We start from the raw sequence: 20,386 nt of genomic DNA, 5'->3' as shown, positions 1-20,386 counted from the left end.
CACCAAGAGAGATGTTTCAAATTGATTGTTGATAAGGGATTCTTGAGTGATTAGGGACTGGATTCTTTTAGTTTGACTTGACGTTGATAATGCCAAGAAGGAAATATTTTTTATTTATTTATAGAATTTGAGAGAATTCCGGTTAACTTTAACCCTTTTAACGAGATAGAAAACATTTAAAATTCAATGCATTATCAAGGTAGAAAAACGATTAAATTAATTTAACACTTTTGCGTTCTTTGGGTCCTACGTGGGCTCAAATGTGAAACATTATATTGTTGGCGTTTAACGAATGTAAATGAAGCAAAAGAAGACGTTCTAACTGAGAATTGTTCTCTAAGATCGTCCATAAAAGAGGAATCGAATTTTTCTATGTTTCATGCGGACGTGAAAGGGTGAAATTCTGAGAAACATAACGTTTCACCTTTAGAATGTTGTTTTAAATACATGAAACATTTATACTGATGTTTTAACAAGTTTATTTTTTAAGCATTTCTGCAAATATTTTTGTTTAAATCATTATTTGGTTTTAGAGATTCACGAGAAAATCATTTTCGTATAGAGAAAATAAAAACAATTTTGAAAAAAAAAAAAAAAATTCAAAAACAATTTGTCATAATTTAACAATGAAACATTAACGGGAATGTTTCATGCAGTTTGAAATAGAACTTTCAAAAACGACTGATGTTATAAAAACGAAAAAACTTGGATTGAGAGTTTTAAAAGCTCCAAAAGCTAAAGAAGGAGCTTATTTATTTAGCTGAAAAAGGAGTCCATTCACTTTGAGGTTTCAGCAATATCTAAGTTATTTCTTTTCTCAAACACATAATTTATTTCGTTGGTTTTTTAATAATTTTCCTTGATTGAATCATCAACCCCTATCGAGATTTTGATATGCGATCTACAGAAGTGAAAAGGTCAGTGTTTGTACCGAGAGAAGTTTTAATGGATGTTTGATAGTTATGAATTAGCGCCGTCATTGCTTTCAATAACACATCAAAAATAAATGGATAGACTCTGATTATAAGATTGTTGATCTAGACAAGTATAACAAGTATAGTGTTTGCCGGTGTAGAGCTTCTGGTAAGCAAATGCATTATTATATAGAAACTTTTATGCTGGGTGTGAGGTAAAAATAAAAGAAGAAGGAGGAGGTAGAAAATTGACGTGCAAGATTGAATGGTGTTTATGGCGAAAAGGGCAAGAATTTCCGGTTCAACAGGTGAATTTATTATGTATTATACTAATTGGGTCAGAGACTCAGTGTATGTGTTGTGGATGCTGTGACAGAGATGGTGAATGGATGGAATGAAAAAGGGTGAAAAGTACAGAGCTTTTGTACTTTTTTTTTCATTCTTTATGCACTTCTTAATCTTCTCAGCATGAATGCTCAATGTATGTGAGGATGGTGATGAGGAATGATGTAAGATTCATGCTTTTTTCGCTTATTTTCACCGTAGTTTCTTCAAAAGACAATGAAAAAGAAAAAGACTTACTTACTCAAAACAAGGTGCTCCAGACAAAATTAAAGCTTCATTCACAATCAAGTTTTTGAAGTTCGGATTAAGTTTTTTCATGCAAGGCTTAAGTTTTATTTTAAACTTCTAAGCTTAGTCCGACTCAATTAACGGCTAAATGCATATTGGATGATTTTTATGACTTTCTAAGCTCGTAAACTGACTTTGGGTAGTGAAGTTATAAAATAAAATCATCCAAAAATGCGTTTAGCTCGAATTAGTTTGACTTAACCTAAAAACCTTAAAATCCGGACTGTAAAAAAATAATTTCAATACACGCTTTAAAAAATTATGCCTTACTTACGTAGCTATCATACTTAAGATCTAAGTTCTTGAGCATCATAACCTTAACATGCGTATAAGAGAGAAAATAATGATGTTTTTTTCTCGTTCTTACACATGTAAAATCTTAAGCATCTTGTGTTTCGAGCTAAGATGTGATAGCTCCCTTAAAAAAATGAACTAAGCCGAACTTGGTAGTGAATTTCACACAATTTTGGTAGAAAATTATTAATTCCATCTACTGTGAATTTTGCTTTGAGGGAAAACCACAATAGTGACGTCATTGCTGCTTCTAGTGAAAAAAAATAGGAAGACTGGTAATTTATTACCTATTATTCTTTTTCAATCCTCTGCATAAAAATACACCCAGAACTTTTTTTCGATACAGAAATGAATAAACTCCTTTTAGCTTAAAGTGTGTGTCTGGGATATCTTGCTCTCTGTAACATCCAGTGTCGGCAGAGCAAAAGTTTAAGATGTCTTTTTTTCTGTCATGCCTCATTTCCCATCACACGAATGGAGAGGTGATTTTTATGATTTTTCCTCCATAAAACTTTCATAAGTCCATTTCACAATTTTTATGCTGCCGTGTGGATGCCTATTGATGAAATTCGTGATGATTGGCACTTTTTTTCGCGGCTCGATGGTGCCGCTCAATACCTCACAGGATGCTGCACAGATGCTCTCCACAATATGTATAATGAGTGCTTACCACGGTTATGTTTTGTGTGGTCGCGCCGAAGAATGGAATTCACCATCGTGAGGCATGCGGTTGGTGACCGGGCAAGGACCTTGTGAGTACGGCAGCCAAAGCTGTTTGGTATTTCGAGATATGTTGGAGCGTCTGAGTGTGACTGAATGGGTTACCTTTATACCTATAGCTATGACAGTACATACAACATTGCAATTGCTCCGAAGAGAGACACTTTACGGTCTTGCTATGATATTATTGCACTTGCTTATGAGTGGCAACATATTAAGTAATTCAATAAACCCGTTAATTGAGATATTCGCAAAGATTATTTCATTTTTTTTTCTGAAATTTATCTTTTCATTTTAATATATGTAAAATGGGGACATCTTGAGATTAAAAGAAAATCATTTTACTTATGAATTAAATGTTGTTTTTTTCCTTCTGCCATTTCCCTAAGGGGGTTTGTTCTTCCGTCACATTAGTTTATTATTTATATTGAACTAGTTAAGCCATTTAACATACAACTGTTAGTGGGAAAAAAGATTAATTAAGCAACAGGTTGGACTTTCCATTCTGTTAAAGTTTTTTTTTCTTTAAATTTGATTGACAAGGACGTGTGAAGCGCTTAGTTTGCGCCGTTTTGAATAATTGGGGCATGATAAAAGTAAAGAGAATTCATTAAATGTATTTAAAAAATATAATGGGAATGTATGTTTTTATTATGCTTTTTAACATAAAATAGTCGAGTCAGGTTTTTTTTTTTGCTTTATTACAGGAGAATCTAGACTTATGAACAGAAGCTCCAAAAAGACAAATTCCAAGCAATTTTCTTGAACTCCACAACACAAATTTATTTAGTCTGTATATATTTTTATCTGTTTATTATTATTTTTGAACTGAAACATCTTCCAGTCATTCACTGTAAAAATTTTTGAGAAACTTTTCTGCGCAAATTAAACATAAAATTTGAGATTAAACAAAGGGAAGAGATGATTAAAAAAAAGTTAATCAACTCTTCACAACATTTTTGCAAATATTTACCCAAGTGGACCATTGAGACACCGACTGAGGTAAATGAAGAAAAACAAAAAAATAACAAAAGTGTCTGGAAAAAAAGAATATACAACATAAAGTCCATGTTTTTCGAGACATTAAATTCATGCACAATTACAAATTAATGATTGCTATCAATTCGAAGCTTTTTTGCATAAGCCACATGTCTCGATGAATTTATTGCTGCTTACCCAGAGACAAAAAGCGAGGAATTTTGCAAGGTGATTGATGTGCCAAAAAGTAAGAAAATCTTAACATTTATATCAATCAAATAGCTCAATCTTCGGGGCAAGAAAAAGAAACTGAATTATATCGAAATTCACTGAAAAAAAAAAACAATAAAAACACCTTTTTCTTATTTCTTATTCCACGTGGCAAAAATAAAAGTTTAGAGAAAATATTAGGTGGGAAATCGCGAGAGACATTTCGCAATAAGTTTATAAATTCTTCGTGGCTAAAAGCTTGCAATTTGCATATGTGAAGTGCAATAAAAATCACGAATTGGTGTTAATTGCTGAAAAAATTTGTAGATAATTGATTAATAATTAAATAGTCTTGTTTGCATTGTACATAAGTATTAGCACGAAGAATATATTCACTTGTTAGTTACACACAGAGGTTACATTCAATATCTTTTTTAGGAATGATTTTAATCAGCTAAAAAATTAAATTTGATGGAAAAGTCAATGGATATGCGTTGTTTTTTGATTTATCAGTTGAATGTTTGTTTGACAGAGGTGGCCTCTTATGGTAATTTCCCAAAGTCTTGGTTGGATTGGATTGGTTTAAATCGGATAAGCCGATTTCGAGTGAAAAATTAAACAAATTTAATTTTAAACTGCCAAAATGAATTTGAAAAATGTGCGATCTTGAAGTTTGTTTATTTTAACACTTGGAGGACATGCATTTTTAACCTCAAACTTTCACCTTAATTTTCTATTTCTATCATAAAGAATTTTTTTTCTAGATTTATAAGATTTTAGTCTGTTATGATTTAAAAAAAAAAGTCGAATTGGTGGTGAGTACCAGTTTTGTCCTCAAAGTGTTAAACAGTTGATATTTCAATTGTTGTTTGATGATTTAACATTTGGAGGATCGAGGTTTCTAACCTCAAAAGTTTGACCTTTATTTTCTCTCAAGAGAAAATATTTTTCCAAGTTTTCTTTCAACGATCTTGAAGCAAAGAAACTTCTCTATACACAGATTTTAATTCTGAATCGATTGAAAAATATCGAATTGGCCACTTTGGCCAGCAAAATCCTCCAAGGCCTCCAAGGGTTAATTAAAGTTTAGCCGAAAGTTTGCTGTTTTATCCTAACGATTGACGTTTCATTTTTTTTTCTTATTTTTAACTTCATATTAATATCTTAAGTTTATTTCTATCGTTTAATAATTACTTAAAGCAACATATTAAGGTCAAATTTAAATTTTTACTGACCAAAAGCCATTGCCTCTCGATTTACCTACCCCAATGGCACTTCACCGGAATTATTGACTGTTCACTGTGCAATATTAAATACAAACTAACATGACACTTTATCACATAACGCGTCTCAATTTCATTTTAAGTATAGTCAGAGAGTATGTAATGAGGTAAATATATGCAAATGATGTCGATATACTGGAAATTGATTCTCAAATTGTAAAAGAATTGCTCAATAAAATAATTCTCCTTGTAGCTCAACTTGCTTTTTGGTCAGTGTAGAATTCTAAGAGAGCAACATTGCACACATTTTCTAAGAGCCATTCACTCTTGGACTATATTTCGTTGATCTCTGTGGTGGACTTTGGTGGGTATATAATCAACGTTGTGTGATCTCTCAACTTCTTGTTTTTTTTCTTCTTTATTTCTTCGTCTTTTCCTCACTCATTTTTCATTTGCAACATGATTTTTATAGCGGAGATCTGTGAGTTTCATTGATTTTACATTCAATCTCTTTGGCTAAATTACTTTTCACATTTGAGAGGCCCTGGTGCACCTGACAAAAATCTCTGTGTGAAGCCACTCCGATGTACCTCCCCATAAACACATTTGTAGCGCAACTCAACGAAATTCCTCATCAGCTAAATTGAACTACGCGGGCTTTTTTTTTCTATTCCTCTTCAAATATTTCTCTTTCACTGAAATGCAACCGATTCTATCATCAAAAGCGTGAGATCCAACATGAGCTTTAAGGCAAGACACAAAAAACAAGTGATTTTGAACTTTCTTGTGTGGATCACGTGGATCAGTTGAATAACAAGAGGGGGGAAGTACAAAAAAATGTTAAATTTATCTTTCAATTTTTGGAGAATGAACTCATCATCTTGCAAACATCTTCAAGTGGTTATTTCTTGTTTCCCACAAAATCTTCATATACACATTTGCACCGTTTGCACCATAGACCAGGCCAAAAAAAAATTACAGAAGTTTATTAGTTTCAATTAAAATTTTAATTTAAAAAAAGTGAAATCAATTCATTTTGAATTTGTCTACATAAAAGCACACAGAGAGAAATACTCTCTCTGTACAGATTTTTACCTTCCCGTATACAGAACCGGGAGGTTTGAAATTGTCCTCTGAAGTATGAAAAGATGGGACGTCCTAATGCCTTGTAGCGCCGATGCGTTCAGAACAAAAAGGAGTTTATTCATTGAAATATGAAAAAAATCCTCATTCGTGGAACAATTCCGACATAGTTTATGTTATAGACGATGAAAAAGTATAAGAAATCGCCAAAGAAACTTCTCATCCCCACTGGAATTAGTTGGGAAAAATTAGCAAAGATTCATACAAAAAAATTAGAACAATGACGTCACTATTGTGTTTTTTGTCCCTCAAGTCTTTTTTACATTTCTTATCCTCATTGATATGCTCCTAGAAGAGTTTACTAAAATTTTTCTCAATTTTTGGAAATCAATATAAGCTTGATAAGAGATTTTCTTCCCCTAACCTCACTTTTGGATTCAAAAACTTGAAGAAAATATTAGGATAACTTTTCCTGAAGCTCCCCAATGAGGGTAATAAAATGTTTTCTTTTTTTTTTCTTTTGTGGGAGTGGGGATGTTTTGAGAGATATAAAGCGGCAAAAAACACAATAATGACGTCATTTTCTGTGAAAATCTCTTCCGGCTTTTCCCAACTGATTCTAGTGGGGAATGGGAAATTTTTTAATGGGTTTTTTTTTATATCTTATTCATCCTCCATAAGATAAATCATGTCTCAATTGTTCCATGAATATGGAAGTGTTTTATATGTCAATGAATAAACTCCTTTATCAAATAAAATGATTCAACACAGAGTTTTTCAAAGCTCATTTTTTCTGTGTATGCTTTCTCTGAAAGAATTTTTTTTTACAAAATAATCGAAGTTCAATTGCAAAATGAGATGCATTTCTAGTTAAATACTTATTAATGGTTCATTCTAATGGGTTTTCTATGTGTATTGAAAAATAAGAAGAAAAAAATAATGAAATACAAGGTGGACAACAACGATGAATTGAAAGACTTTGCGGCATTGTTGCTGGGCAATTAAATTTTTCCAACATTTTCAATTATGATGCCCAAGACATGCCCACATTTATGTTGTATGTATTATACTTCTAATATGGAGCTCTTTCACCAAAAAGAGAAAGAGTTAACGAGAATAATTGCAATGAATGTGGAATGGCGACACTGATTATGTCAACAATGTAATTATCTATGTAAATATGCGGCAAATAGCATAGTTTATGTTGTCTTCAACTGTAACTCAAGTGATGATAATGATATCTTCTCCCCGCACCAGGAGGCAATATTATATACAATATCTATACCTACCTATATACATTGTAGAATAGTTAATAGAAAAGAAATTTTTCATACCGGCAGAGTTATTTTTTTTCTATAAAACAAAAATTACACGATATCAAATACCTGTCGTCCACTTTCTAAAATAAAGAATCACCACGATGTGGGTATGAAGAGGAAGGGGGCGGGGAATGTGATAAAAATATCTCATTTTAAATATAGACACTCAATGCGGATATTCACAATTTGTCTCTTTAATCATTTCCTTCATGAATGATTCTCTAATTGTACAATTTTCTCCATTAAACATTTTTCAACATTGAAATATACATATATACACCACATGTACAACATATTAAATTCATATTAGCATTTAATAAAACGTATAGAACTGATTTACAATGTACAATAAATGCTTGCTAACTGCTACTTTAACAGCTTCTAAAATTCAGTTTTTTTTATTCATAAAATTGCGCGAGATTTTATGAATTTTTCGCATTTTTAATTGCAGAAAAAAAATCCATGGAAATATTTATTAAATATTGTGGTATAGCCTCTATATTACAGTTTGATTTATGGCAATTACCACACATTACAAAAATCACATTTTACCTGTATATCATTTACAAAATAAAAGTATTATACTGAGAGTAATTATGGAGGTTTCTTTTGAATGCAAAAAAATTGAAAATCATTCTCTCAAGAATCTCACAAGTTATCTCCTCTCTTATATTAATTCTCTACACAACATCCAAGAATTCCCGGAATTAGTGTTTTTTCATAATTCAAGAATTCTCTCTCTTCACTGTGACAATGCATTTTTGTCAGATTTTACATGGATGCTTTGGTAGGTTGTTGTTGTTGTATTTTCTTTAAGAATAAATATCATTTTGCAATGTTTATTAACTTAATACTTGATCAACATTGTAAGAAGGTCAATTAACCATTTAAGGGCCATGAGGTCATTCTCTGACCTACTTAAAACATTCAATTTTTAAGAATTTCAATAATTTTTAAAGCATGAAAATGTTCTGAACTTTGGTAAAGGAAATTAAAAAAGCAGGGGCGTAGTCAGGGAAAATATCAGGATATTTTCTTTATCCAGTTTCAGGATTTTATTTAGAAGTTAAAAGAGATTATTTTCCTGTTAAAAAAATTGAAAAGAAATTCGTAGACAAGAAACGTCAAACGTTTGAAAATAATTGTCAATCGTTGCAAAAGAAACTGCATGCGTTCAAAATGTCAATTTCTAAAAAATAAGCATCAAAACGAAGTTAAATTGTTAGAAAAGAAACGTCGAAGTTACAAGTAAAGCTGTGTCTGAAAGAAACAGTTAAAATTGTCTATTGTTTGAAAATAAATGTCAAATATTGAAGGAAAAACGTCAAAGTTTGAAAAGAAAAATCAGACGTTAAAAGAAAATGTCAAATACTAGAAAATAAGCGTTAAACACTGAAATTAATGTCAAATGTTAGAAAAGAAGAACTTCAATCGTTAATTATAATCTTTAAAAATTCAAAATTATCACCAAACGTTAGAAGAGAAATGTCAAATGATTGCGAATAATTTTGTCAAGCTATCTTTACTCCATTTTGAACGTATTAAAAATGAAAATAATTTTTTTAGACACATCTTGAAGATTTTTCCGGCTAAATCCCTAAAAATAAAGATTTTTTCATAAAGATTTTTCTAACATTATTAATCGATTAAATTTTTTATATCATACTGGACGCAAGAGGGTTAACTTTTATCAAAAACTTCCATCGGACTATAAAATGAATTAAATCTTCTCTACATGGTCAAAACATTTAAATGTCAATTTTTGAACGTTGAAGCTCACATTTCGTGCTATTTAATTGATAAAATGATAATGAATCCTGCCTAGTTGATGCCCAAAATTACTTCCGTTTTTTTTTATTCCACAGCTGAGACCTCTAAAACGAGTGATTAATATCTTAAATATAATTTGCGAAATTATTTATTTTTTTATGCATCATTTTCTTACCAAAAGTTCTTGTATTACGTCTTACCGTTGACGCTGTTAACGCTATTTTTTGTTTTATTTGTTTATTTTCAATTAATATGACGCAAATTTTTGAATTTTGATTGCAGTTCGATGCCTACGTTCGCTCTCTGTCAATCGATCCGACGAGTGCGAATTTTCGCATAGTCACAGATGGGCAGCTGCCCCTACGCCAATCACTTCATCCAGAAGCTAGTGCCAAAGATATTCAATTGCCCTCCTACTATTGGCGATTCAGTGATCTGCGGAAGGAGATGGTGCGGTGTAAGTCGGGTGACTTGTCGAGGGCCCTCATTCCCATCACAGATGCCAAAAAACTAGTCAATATGCCTAGTTTACCAACTCTTCCGGCGAGTATAGCGGACATGCTTACAGGTGAGTTTTGAATTTTGCCCAAGAAAAAAAAAATCTTACACACGCTGTGTCGCAATAAGGGGTATTTAACTGGTGAAGTTTTTATGTTTGAGGAATTTCTTCTTAAAAAAAATCTGTTAGTTGATTTCTCTTTCGTTCGAGGAGTGAAAAAAATTACCAAAGCGTTCAAAGTTGAAGAAAAACAATTGTTTAGACAAGACAGTATATAGCCCCTATAGTAGCTGAAAGCTTTGAAAATTTTTATTTATTTTTTCTCTAGCCTATAGATTAATTGTCTTTGCTACTAGAATGTGATTTTCTTTAAAAAAAAAAAAACTTTTCTACAAATTTTCGTTGCTCTAAATAATTTATTGAAGTTTCATTAAACTGTTTCAATGATAGAAAAAAATTGTTTATTAAACAATTTTCCTCATAAAATTTACACAGATATAAGCCCCCTCTGTGTCTTGCACACACATTCAGGATGACCAATTTGATGCGATGGGAGATGAAGAAGAAAAAAAAAGTCTTTTACATAAACAAATGACTAAATATCAAATAGTAGAAAATATGACAGAGGTGTTAATTCACAATAGAATTTCTACTACAAAATGAAAATTTTCAGTGTATTCCTGCGTGGAATTGAGAAAAAAAAATCGTTGAACAGAAATTGTGTAAAAGGTGGAATTTATTGCACTTGGGGGTTTTCCAAGAAAATATTGTAATTATATTTGTGGGGAAAATTGCTTTTTGCACTTTATACCTCCTAATACAAAAATTCTCTCTTCGCACACATTCATAGAAATTCATTGGGCTATACGGGAGGGGGGAGGGAGTACACCAATACGGAGGAAAGATTAGCGGTAGCACAGTATGTTAATTCTCCATCTTTAATTTTAATGAAATAATTAACAAACATAGAGTGAGAGAGTCATTAAATGGCTGAAGGATTTAGATTATTATGGTTGAGATTTATTTAAAATTCATTATTTTATTTTTATGTTGAAAAAAAAACTGCAGGATAAATTTTATTGCAGTTTTGCAAATTAAAAGGGGGATTTTTGCAATAAATCAATTTAAAATTGAAATGTCATCGAAAGGAAACTTTGCTGGATTTCATTAACATAAAAAAAGCGCATAAGTGAAACCTTCTGACATAGTTATATTTTGGATTAAAATGTACAAGATTATTGGTAATAGACCAAGGGGCATTTATCTGGCGAATATTTTAATTTATTTTTAGTAAATCATCCGATGAATTGGTAAAAAAGCTGTATATTTCCTTCAGATAAATTTGGTTTGAATTTAGTACTTATACATTTAAGCTTGAATTTAGTACCTACATTTCAGGCTTGAATTATATAGTGCTTTTCAGGCTAAAAATTGAACACTTTTTTAAGATTTTTTCTGCTCAATTTAAGCTTTTTTATAGACTAAACTCGAAGTAACATTTTCTGCTTTAATTTAGTACTTTTTTAGGCTTGAATTTGTTATCTTTTAAGCTTTTATTTTTGCTTAATCTGAGCCTTTTAAAGACTTAATTCGGAATAATATTTTTCGGGTTGAATTTACTAAATTTTTAGGCTTGAATTGAGCATTTATTTAAGCTTTTTCAGCTCAATCTGAGACTTTTAAATACTAAACTCAGACTAATTTTTTTAGGCTTGAATTAATACTTTTCAGAATTATTTTGGTACTTTAAATGCTTGAATTTAGCACTTTTTTAAAGCATTTTCTTCTCAATCTGAACCTTCTAGGGGCTAAAAATTAAGAAGTGTTTATCTGCCGAATATTTTTTTTTTGGGAATTATCTGAATTTTATTGAAGATCCAAATATTTTTATTCAGCTAAATACCCCTTGTATTAGAATACCTACCATTTACCTTTGAAATAAACTGTGGTGGAATTGAGATTAATATGCAGGTGTAATCGCGTGCAAGATTCAATTTTTTTTTATTGAAAATGAGAATTTAAAATTACTTTATTTGTTTATTTATTATTCCATGACATTGCTTAATATTTTAATTAAATTCTTATAATATGTTATAAATATTGATTAGATTTTTTAAGTCTATAATTTTATGCATATTAGCTGTTTACGATGTTAAATTTTTAAAAGATTTTTGACAAAATTTCTTCAATTACTTTGATACACCCTTTACAGATTTATTGCTTAAAAAAATTCTTTTAAAATTTCTCTTTTTCATTTCGAAGAAAAATAATTTCAAGTTAGTGGTTTAGAATGGCAATTTATCGATGCGTGCGTGTGGTCGACAAATCAGAAAGTTCTCAATGAGGGGGCAAAAGAAAAAAAAAATATGAGTTAAATCCATTGAATTGTTAAGTGTGTCGATTGGTGAATGAGCGAGCCTCCTTGTGCTGAGGTCAGTTTGGTAAAAATGGATATTAAGTAACTTCCTAGAGGTTTTACCTTACACTGTAATTGCGGACTTATTGGCGCGGAACCCACATTCCGGAAAGAGCCCCATCTGTGAAGAAATTTGCCATTTTCCCCGTGAACGTGTGCCTTTGCAGAGCACATAGAGATTTTATTGTGGGTTTCACAGCTCAACTGTCGTTGCGGCGGTGCTTAAATTTTGCCACCACATGTTGCTAATTAAGAAGGAAAACTCTTTCATAGAGAGTTGGAAACGCAAATCACATGGGGGGCACACATAGTGTAGTAGAGAGTCAGGCAGCAGGAGTGTGTGGTTGTGACTACTCGAGTTTTTTTTTTGCACTTCAGGTGATCTCTTTCAATATCCCCGCCTCGATATAAGCTCCGTTGCGATAATCCAACTTTCGCGATCTTCGCGGTTGTGTTGAAAGTGTCGTTGATGCGACTTCCAAAGAGCAAAGTGCAAAAGCTCAATTGTCCAGGGGCCGAATATCGCGGCATTTTCTGCTGATTGATTGTCCGTGTATTTGCTCATTCAGTAGTGATAACAATTAAAATCACAAATGTGCCATTTATCTCGCACAATCATTCAATATTTTCCTTCTATAATACCTTATCAATAATTTACTCAATGCTGCGTTTTTTTTTCTTCTTCAATTTTTCTTCCACAGAACTGGAACTCAAACCTTACTCCGAATCGGATTTTTATGTGAAGGAGTCTCGTGATATGGTGACGATTATTCAGGCTCTCTTGACGGCAGGTAAAGTGAACAATTTACTATATTAGCTGTGATTCTTTTTTCATTTAACTCAAAAATGCCAATAAATTACGTGTATTTAATACATTTCCATTAATAAAGATTTTTTTGAAGAACTTTAAAAGAAAACGGCACGAGTTGAAAAGAACTATTTTTCTTTTTAAATTTTGTATTAAAGTGAAAAATCTTTTTTTTTTTAATATTAAAGTCCCTGAAACATATTTTTTAGACGTTGATTTTTAAATTTTGATTATGAAAAAAAATAATGGAGTCTTTAATTTGTAGGCATCGAGACCGAAGGCCAAAAATATTATCCCGTGCCATGGTCTGTTGTGTGTGTGAAACTCTTTGGGAGAGGGCTGTGATGGTTGATAAGCGTTGCCCTAGCGGTGCTTATCATGCGTCGGTCAATCTCTCGTTAGCTGTGAAGCTGAGAGGACCTGGAACGCTGCAAAAGGGTTGACTATCACAGTCACTCTCACGGATGTTGTGTGGATAAAAAAAAATTCACTACAAGTCAGAAGTGGGATCTCTCAAATAGTGCCCACGGGGAAAAGTGAGTGCGCGAAAAAAATAGTACAAATTAGTCAGAGTGAGGAAAAAAATTGGCTGATGAGCAATGAGAGAAAAAGTGATGAGATAAGGATTCCCGTTAGTGTGATTGGGAATAAAAATCATTGCGAGTTTTTTCGTCGCACGACAAGGAGAGATTTTTGACTAAAATTGAAGAAAAAAAAGGATTTTCGTGAAAATTCTGTGAGAGTAAGTGGTGATATTGGTAAAAAGTGAACCCAGAAGTCAATCCAGGTCGTGGTGAATCAAAAAGTGTGCCAGAATGCCTCCAAAAAGGCGAGTAGCAGCCGAAGAAAGTGAGGAGAATACCATTCAAGGGACATCTGGAGGAAACAGGGGAGAATTTTCTGGGCAGCGAGTGTACGTGAGATTCAATTTGAAGGAAATTCAAAGCATTTTGCCGAAATTTGATCCCAGTGATCCCACAGGAAATACAGCACGGGAGTGGCTGCATAAAGTTGAGGTGAAAAGTCGGCTGTATCAATGGGATCAGCATCAGAAGCTAACGTATGCCGTCATGTGCCTCGAAGGACCAGCCCGTGAGTGGTACGAGATGAATCTGGAGGAGATTAACGACTGGGACGTTTTCCGTGATTTGCTGATGAAGTATTACCCGGATGATGTTGATGTGGCTGGAATTCTTACACAATTGGGTAACAAAAAGAGATCAGCAACCCAGTCAATTGATGATTACTTCAATGAGGTCGTAAAGGCTTGCAAGAGAGCTAAATTGGATGAGAAGGGAATCAAGCAGTACTTGATCCAAGGAATAGAAGAGGAAGTGATTAAAATGCAACTACTGCCTCAGATGGAGAAGCCTCTCTACGATTTCCTGCAGCTCATGAGAATGTTGGATGGAGGACGTACTCAGAAAGTTGAGGACAAGAAGGGTGAGTCCTCGAAGGCCACAGAGCAGGACAAAGATGTGTTAGATCATCGCGAGAGAGAGAAGCAACGTCCAGATATTGCCGATAACATCAACCATGAGGAAAATTGTGTTGATCTAGAGGAGGAGTGGACAAGTGAGGATGGCTCAGACGAAACTGAGGGAGAGAATTCTTCTATGAGTGAGCAAGAAGACACAACAGGACACGAGACGGAGGAGTCATGTTCCAATGACACTGAATGAACTGGGAAGCAACAAGGAGTTTATTATTTCCGTTATTCTTTCTCAACGTTGTGGAATGGTGCCACTGCAGGTGAAATTTTAAGAGAAGGTTGAGTAATGAGAAATAAAAATGTTGCGGAATACTAGTGTCCTGAAAATTGTGTCTCAATTGATCGAGAGTCAACAGGTGTTGAAAGGGGGCCACAAATAGAGAATTCGAAGGCAATGTCTACAGTCTGAAGAGAAGTTTACGGGAATCAGTGAGATCGCAGCTATCCTGTGGAGAAGAGATGCAGGTCTTGTCGATTTCGGGATAAAATGCCCCGTGGTAAAGGGAGGTGACGACAAGAAGTAGCATCTTGGACGGCCTGCAAATCTCAGAGATCAGGAAGAGGGTCAGCATGGAACAGGACGATTGGGCAATGAAACTCGGTGAGTTTGTTCCATGTTTTTATTTCTGTAGGTTAATGGCCCGTAAATTGGCTAATGCATTAGTGAGGACCCTAATGCGATGTGCTAGTGTGGACCCTAGCAAATGATAGCCAAAGCATTGGTGAGAGTCCAATGGAATCTGCTAGTGTGGACCCTAGTGGATGAGGGATGTGGCTAAGACATTAGTGTGGACCCTAATGTAATCTGCTAGTGAGGACCCTAGTAGAATTTTATTAGCCAAGACATTAGTGTGGACCCTAATGTGATATACTAGTGAGGACCCTAATGGGTATAGAAGGATAAAGCATTAGTGTGGACCCTAGTGCGATCTAATAGTGTGGACCCTAGTAGATGTCGGAAGGATGGAGCATTAGTGTGGACCCTAGTGCGAGATCTAGTTCAGTATGAGTGAGGACCCTCATGTCAAGTTGAATTGCCCTACATGCCATCCTAGACTCATGACGTTGCCAAGGGACGGCAACAATGTCAGGGTTGGCCGAATTGTAGGCATCGAGACCGAAGGCCAAAAATATTATCCCGTGCCATGGTCTGTTGTGTGTGTGAAACTCTTTGGGAGAGGGCTGTGATGGTTGATAAGCGTTGCCCTAGCGGTGCTTATCATGCGTCGGTCAATCTCTCGTTAGCTGTGAAGCTGAGAGGACCTGGAACGCTGCAAAAGGGTTGACTATCACAGTCACTCTCACGGATGTTGTGTGGATAAAAAAAAATTTAATCACTACAAATTTAATCAAAAATTAAAAATTTTGAAAGTTTGTGTTATTAAAAGTTGCCAAAATCTTACAAGTTTTGCTCACTTAATACATAAAAATCTTTAAATCTTTAAAATGTTACAAAGGAATAAATTCTTATAGTACAATTATCTACTAAAATATCAAAGGAGTTTACCCAATTTTGTATGGGTAAATCCTCATTCGAGAAAATAATCGGACTACGTGGAATCTTGTATAGAGAATTGTAAAAGAAAACAGTCAGAATTTTTAAATTTTCCAACGACGTCGGCTGATAAAAGCCAGTTTTGCCTAAAAAAACAGACAATGACGTCACTGCTGTGATTTTTGTTTTTTTAGTGCTTGAAGCGTTCATGTTAAATGCTTTATCGATGATTTTTTACAAGATATTTTTGTCATTCTTATTGCTGACGTCATTGTTTGTATTTTGGGGAAAATTACGCGTGCAACGATTGTTTTCTCAAGTGATGGGTTTTTTTTCCTGTATAAGGCGAGTAAACTCCTTTCCTTAAATAATGGTACCTGATGAAACAGGCACAAATCTCCGAAATTAGTGCTCATTAAATGAATAAAAAACACAAAAATTTAAACAAAATAAAAACAATTTTCCTCACTCGTGTACTTTTGCAATAAAACTCTTCAATTTTCTCAACCATTAATCATTTCATTTATGTTTATTTCTTTTCAATTGCATTTTTTTAACAGATTGATTACATTATGTATATTCATTGCGTTGTAATTGACATGACAAACTCTAGTTATGATTATTGAAATGTTTATTTATTATTTATTTTTTCTTATAGTTCTCTGTCAAGAGAATCGTAGTTTTGCTATATAATTTGTCGTTTTAACTTAAAGCTGAGTGTACAATACTTCCACATTACTTAATGAAATGGAGAAGTAAATTAAATTTGTTGATTCCCTTGGCGGGTCTTTGCATAAAAGTTTCTCAAAAAAAGAACATTGCAAAATAGACAACTAGCAGCATGCAATAAAATGAGCAAGAATGTAGTTTTCAATATCAAGTTGGATGTATTTCACAATCTTGAGAATCGCACATCATTCTCTCATTCAGGGGAATCTGATTTTGAGACTTCTACTGTATCACTAACATGATATGGTTGTAATTAAATATGCATTTGCAGTTTAAAAAGAAAAAGAAGAAAATTAAATTTTAGATGAATGTGAGAGTTTTTGGTAAGAATACATGCGTGGGAAGAGAGAGAGAGAGAGAGTTTAAAATTAAATATTTTTGTTATGGATTAATTAAGAACATAAGGGCATTTTTATTGGGACACTGTGTAATTTTTGTACGTGTATTAGCTATTGTCTCCATAAATCTGCATTTCCGTACGTTTTGCCTTTCCACAAACACTCTGTGAGCTTTTGGCGTAATTTTTTTTTGCAAGAGAATGCATTTTTTTGTGCCACAAGTGCCTCACAAATAATGCTTAGCTTGATCATATTTCGAGACGTCTACAGTAGGGAATTTTTGTTATTTTCAGCAGTGATTTTAGTGACTGTCGATGGGTGGGATAGGAAAAAAGTCATATTTCTATTATTATTGTCCATTCACATCTTATACTGTGTTATTTTCCGCAACTAATTCTCCCGCCATCCCATCATTTGCAACGTTAACAATCCTCCGTGAAAAGTGTGTAATTTTCTTTTGAGATAAGACCAAATATTAACTCGTTTTTTTTTTATTCCTCCTTCTCTGCTTCTAGGTCATAAATTTGATTGTACAGAAACAATAAACCTCGCACTTGAACCAGGAATTTGGTGAGTTTCATTTTTCTGTGTGATTTTCTATGTTATTTAAATAATATTCTTAATACTTTTTGACCATTCAACCACCCCACCCCACTCTCCCCATTTGAATGCACATTTAGAAGAATTAAAATATTTTCAGAGGAACGCAGAATTAGCAAACAATAATTTTTCAAAAGCACAATAATTGTATAATGAAAAATGCCCAATTGTTTATTTTTTAATTTAACACGCGCACATATTTCTGGTATATAGGGGAATCCGGGGAAGTGGGGATGATGATTGGAAGCCAAGCTGGGAGCTATGTGTATGTAAATGAAGTAATAACAAAGTAAAAAAATAAACTTTTACACGCAATAAAATTACAATGTATAGGTAATTCAATCGATGGCAATATCGTAAAAAAATAATTATTTTAATTTGTATTTAAGAGCTTGCAACAATGATTTTTTTATCAGTGTTTTGCCGACATAACAAAAATTTAAGTTAAGGAAATGAATTTAAGAAATTGTAGGGAATAATTCAGAAAAAAATGAAACTTTGTATGAAACATAAAAAAAATGAGCCGTATTCAGCAATTAAATCATTGAAACCGTTGAAATTTTCGAAATTTCAGAAATTTCTTGATCGCTGAAACATAAGCATTAATATTTCACCCTTTCGCGTCCACGTGAAACATTGAATTGAAAAATGAGCTGTTTTTATCATGGATGCTTTCAGAGGACTTTTCTCAGTGTTCCTTGACCACTTTTGCGTTAATTTAATGCATTTGTAACATGGAAAAAGGCTTAAAAATTTCTAAGAATTTGAAAAAATAAAATGTTTCACGTTGGGTCTATGTATGACCCAAAGATCGTGAAAGGGTTAAAGCATTTAAATAAATACGTCAATTTTTGAATTTTTAACCATTTTGCAATAGAAAATATTAAGGCTGTTTAGCTGGATTTTTTTTAAAAGAAAAGAACGTCTTTCTGTACCTTTGAATGTGGCAATCTTAAGGTTAATGATATGAAGAAATTTTAAGTTTTTGCTTCGAAGACAAGGTCATACGTGGATTGATTCATACAATTAATTCAGTTTTACATTTAAAGAAAGAAAAAAATCAAAATATAAACTTTCAACATTCTGAGAAGAAACTTCTCAATGCTACAGAATATTCCAATGGATTAGGAAGAGTGATTTTCCATGCTCCGATAGGAACGGAGAACCAATTGAATTGAATCTCCTTTATCTTGTGCATAGTGCATTTTGAGATGTGATAACGCTTATCAACCTCCAGAATGATGCTTTTTCAAATAAGCTTCATTAAGCGGTGGCGATAGATGGAGATTTATTCGTTATAAGTTCAAATGCACTCCGATTGGAGCGAAGCTTGTGTGGGAAAAAATTAACTTGTCATTCACGCACATGATACGAGAATGGTCATAAATAAATATTTTATTAGTTTGTGCATATTGTTATTAAAATAAAAACTCAGGAATGATGTGTGAAGTGCAATCATGTGGACAGGATGCTCGTAGATGTGTCATGTTAGACACTACATTAGAGACAGGGGGTAACCGACTATGCTTAGAATGTACCGCGAGACTGCACCGCGAGTGGCAAGAGTGGCAAGAGTGGCAATGAAAAAGTGGCAGGAAGTGCACCGCGAGTGGCAAGAGTCGGATACCCCCTGATTAGAGATAAAGATAGTAATGGGAAAAATTTATTTAAAGTTTGCTGGAAAGTCATTTTTGTGAGGGTTTTGAGGACAAAAAGGACAAAAGTTACGGAGATTAAAAAAAAAGATGTTTCCTCTTTCTTTTTTGTCCTTCGAAATAGAAAATTGTGGCTTATTTCATAACCGGAAATGATTAATAAGTTACATGATAAATCAAAGAAATTGACTGAGGCGAATAAACAAAGATATGCAGAATTAGAGCAAAAAAGTAGTTCTATAAATAATAATGCGTTTAGAATATAGTCTTTAAACAGATTTTACTTTTGTATTGAAATTTAAATTTTTTCCTTGAAGAATTTTTTTTTAATTTTTATAAAGGAAATAAAATATTGATTTTTTTAAAAATTGGTCACAATTTTTGAAAATCTCTAATAACTCCGGCTTAGGTTACTTAAATTAGTTTTACGTTTTCTTAAACCAGATTTTAATTTATTTTAAGCTATGCCAAAATGTTTTTAAACTAGGCCAATGCTTTTTAAGCCAGACTGAAGGTTCTCTGGCTAAGCTTAAGATTTTTTTAAACTCTAGACGTGGGCTCGGAATTAAAAAAAAACTAATATGTTATATATATCTCAATTTTTTTAAACAAGACTTTAAATATTAAAACCTAGATTTAACTTTTGTAAACCAAACTGTAGTTTTTCTAGATTTGCTCAAGTTTTTAAGGTTAGGCTAGGCTGAATTGAGATTGAAAATTGAATTTTCATTCATCTGCAATTCAATCTATCTTAATCTTAAGAATTTGACCTTAAAACACTTTTAAGAACAAAATTTTGCTTAAACACTTCAAACCTGGGCTAAGAAACCAGACTAAGCCAGACTTACAATTAGTAGAGATTATCATCCTAGATTTCTGTCGCTCTTCTACTTTTCACATAAAAACCTTAAAAAATTCGAAAAAAAAATCAGCAGAAATCAAAACCGATTGGGGTGAATTAAAAAAAGACATTGGAAGCTAAGCTGAATTTCATTTTAATTAAAAAAAAAAAAGAAAAATGATTTATAAATAAAATGACGAAAGAAAATATTTATTATTATAATTGCAATGGAATTATTATGTCAGATTGCGCAGTATTCGTCATAGTGAATGACGTCAATATCTCCTCAAGTCAAAGTTCAAAAGTAAATCCAATACAAAGCGATCTTCTCTTCAAGTAATAAGCTGCATAACAATGTAAATGTGTAAG

General features: G+C 32.9%; 2 protein-coding genes across 6 annotated transcripts in view; both read left to right on the top strand.

Annotated features, from left to right (window-relative positions):
* The window catches only part of LOC129795488 (RNA-binding protein fusilli), a 51,721-nt gene that overhangs the window by 18,152 nt on the left and 13,183 nt on the right, over positions 1-20,386 (top strand). For all 5 annotated transcript variants that reach the window (XM_055836821.1, XM_055836822.1, XM_055836820.1 and 2 more), the window contains exons 4-6: positions 9,427-9,712; positions 12,761-12,850; positions 17,437-17,491. In XM_055836821.1, coding sequence (XP_055692796.1) covers positions 9,427-9,712; positions 12,761-12,850; positions 17,437-17,491 — 431 coding nt within the window. The remainder of the gene's footprint in view (positions 1-9,426; positions 9,713-12,760; positions 12,851-17,436; positions 17,492-20,386) is intronic.
* On the top strand, positions 13,134-14,686 carry LOC129795673 (uncharacterized). Its single transcript, XM_055837139.1, has one exon. The coding sequence runs from the start codon at positions 13,683-13,685 to the stop codon at positions 14,547-14,549; it is 867 nt and encodes a 288-aa protein (XP_055693114.1). The 5' UTR covers positions 13,134-13,682; the 3' UTR covers positions 14,550-14,686.

Source organism: Lutzomyia longipalpis, chromosome 4, assembly GCF_024334085.1.
Source record: "Lutzomyia longipalpis isolate SR_M1_2022 chromosome 4, ASM2433408v1".
NCBI lineage: Eukaryota > Metazoa > Arthropoda > Insecta > Diptera > Psychodidae > Lutzomyia > Lutzomyia longipalpis.
This window is presented reverse-complemented; position numbering and strand designations above follow the sequence as displayed.

Coding starts and splice junctions, on each gene's coding strand:
- LOC129795673 (XM_055837139.1), top strand. CDS start 13,683: ATGCCTCCAAAAAGGCGAGTAGCAGCCGAAGAAAGTGAGGAGAATACC.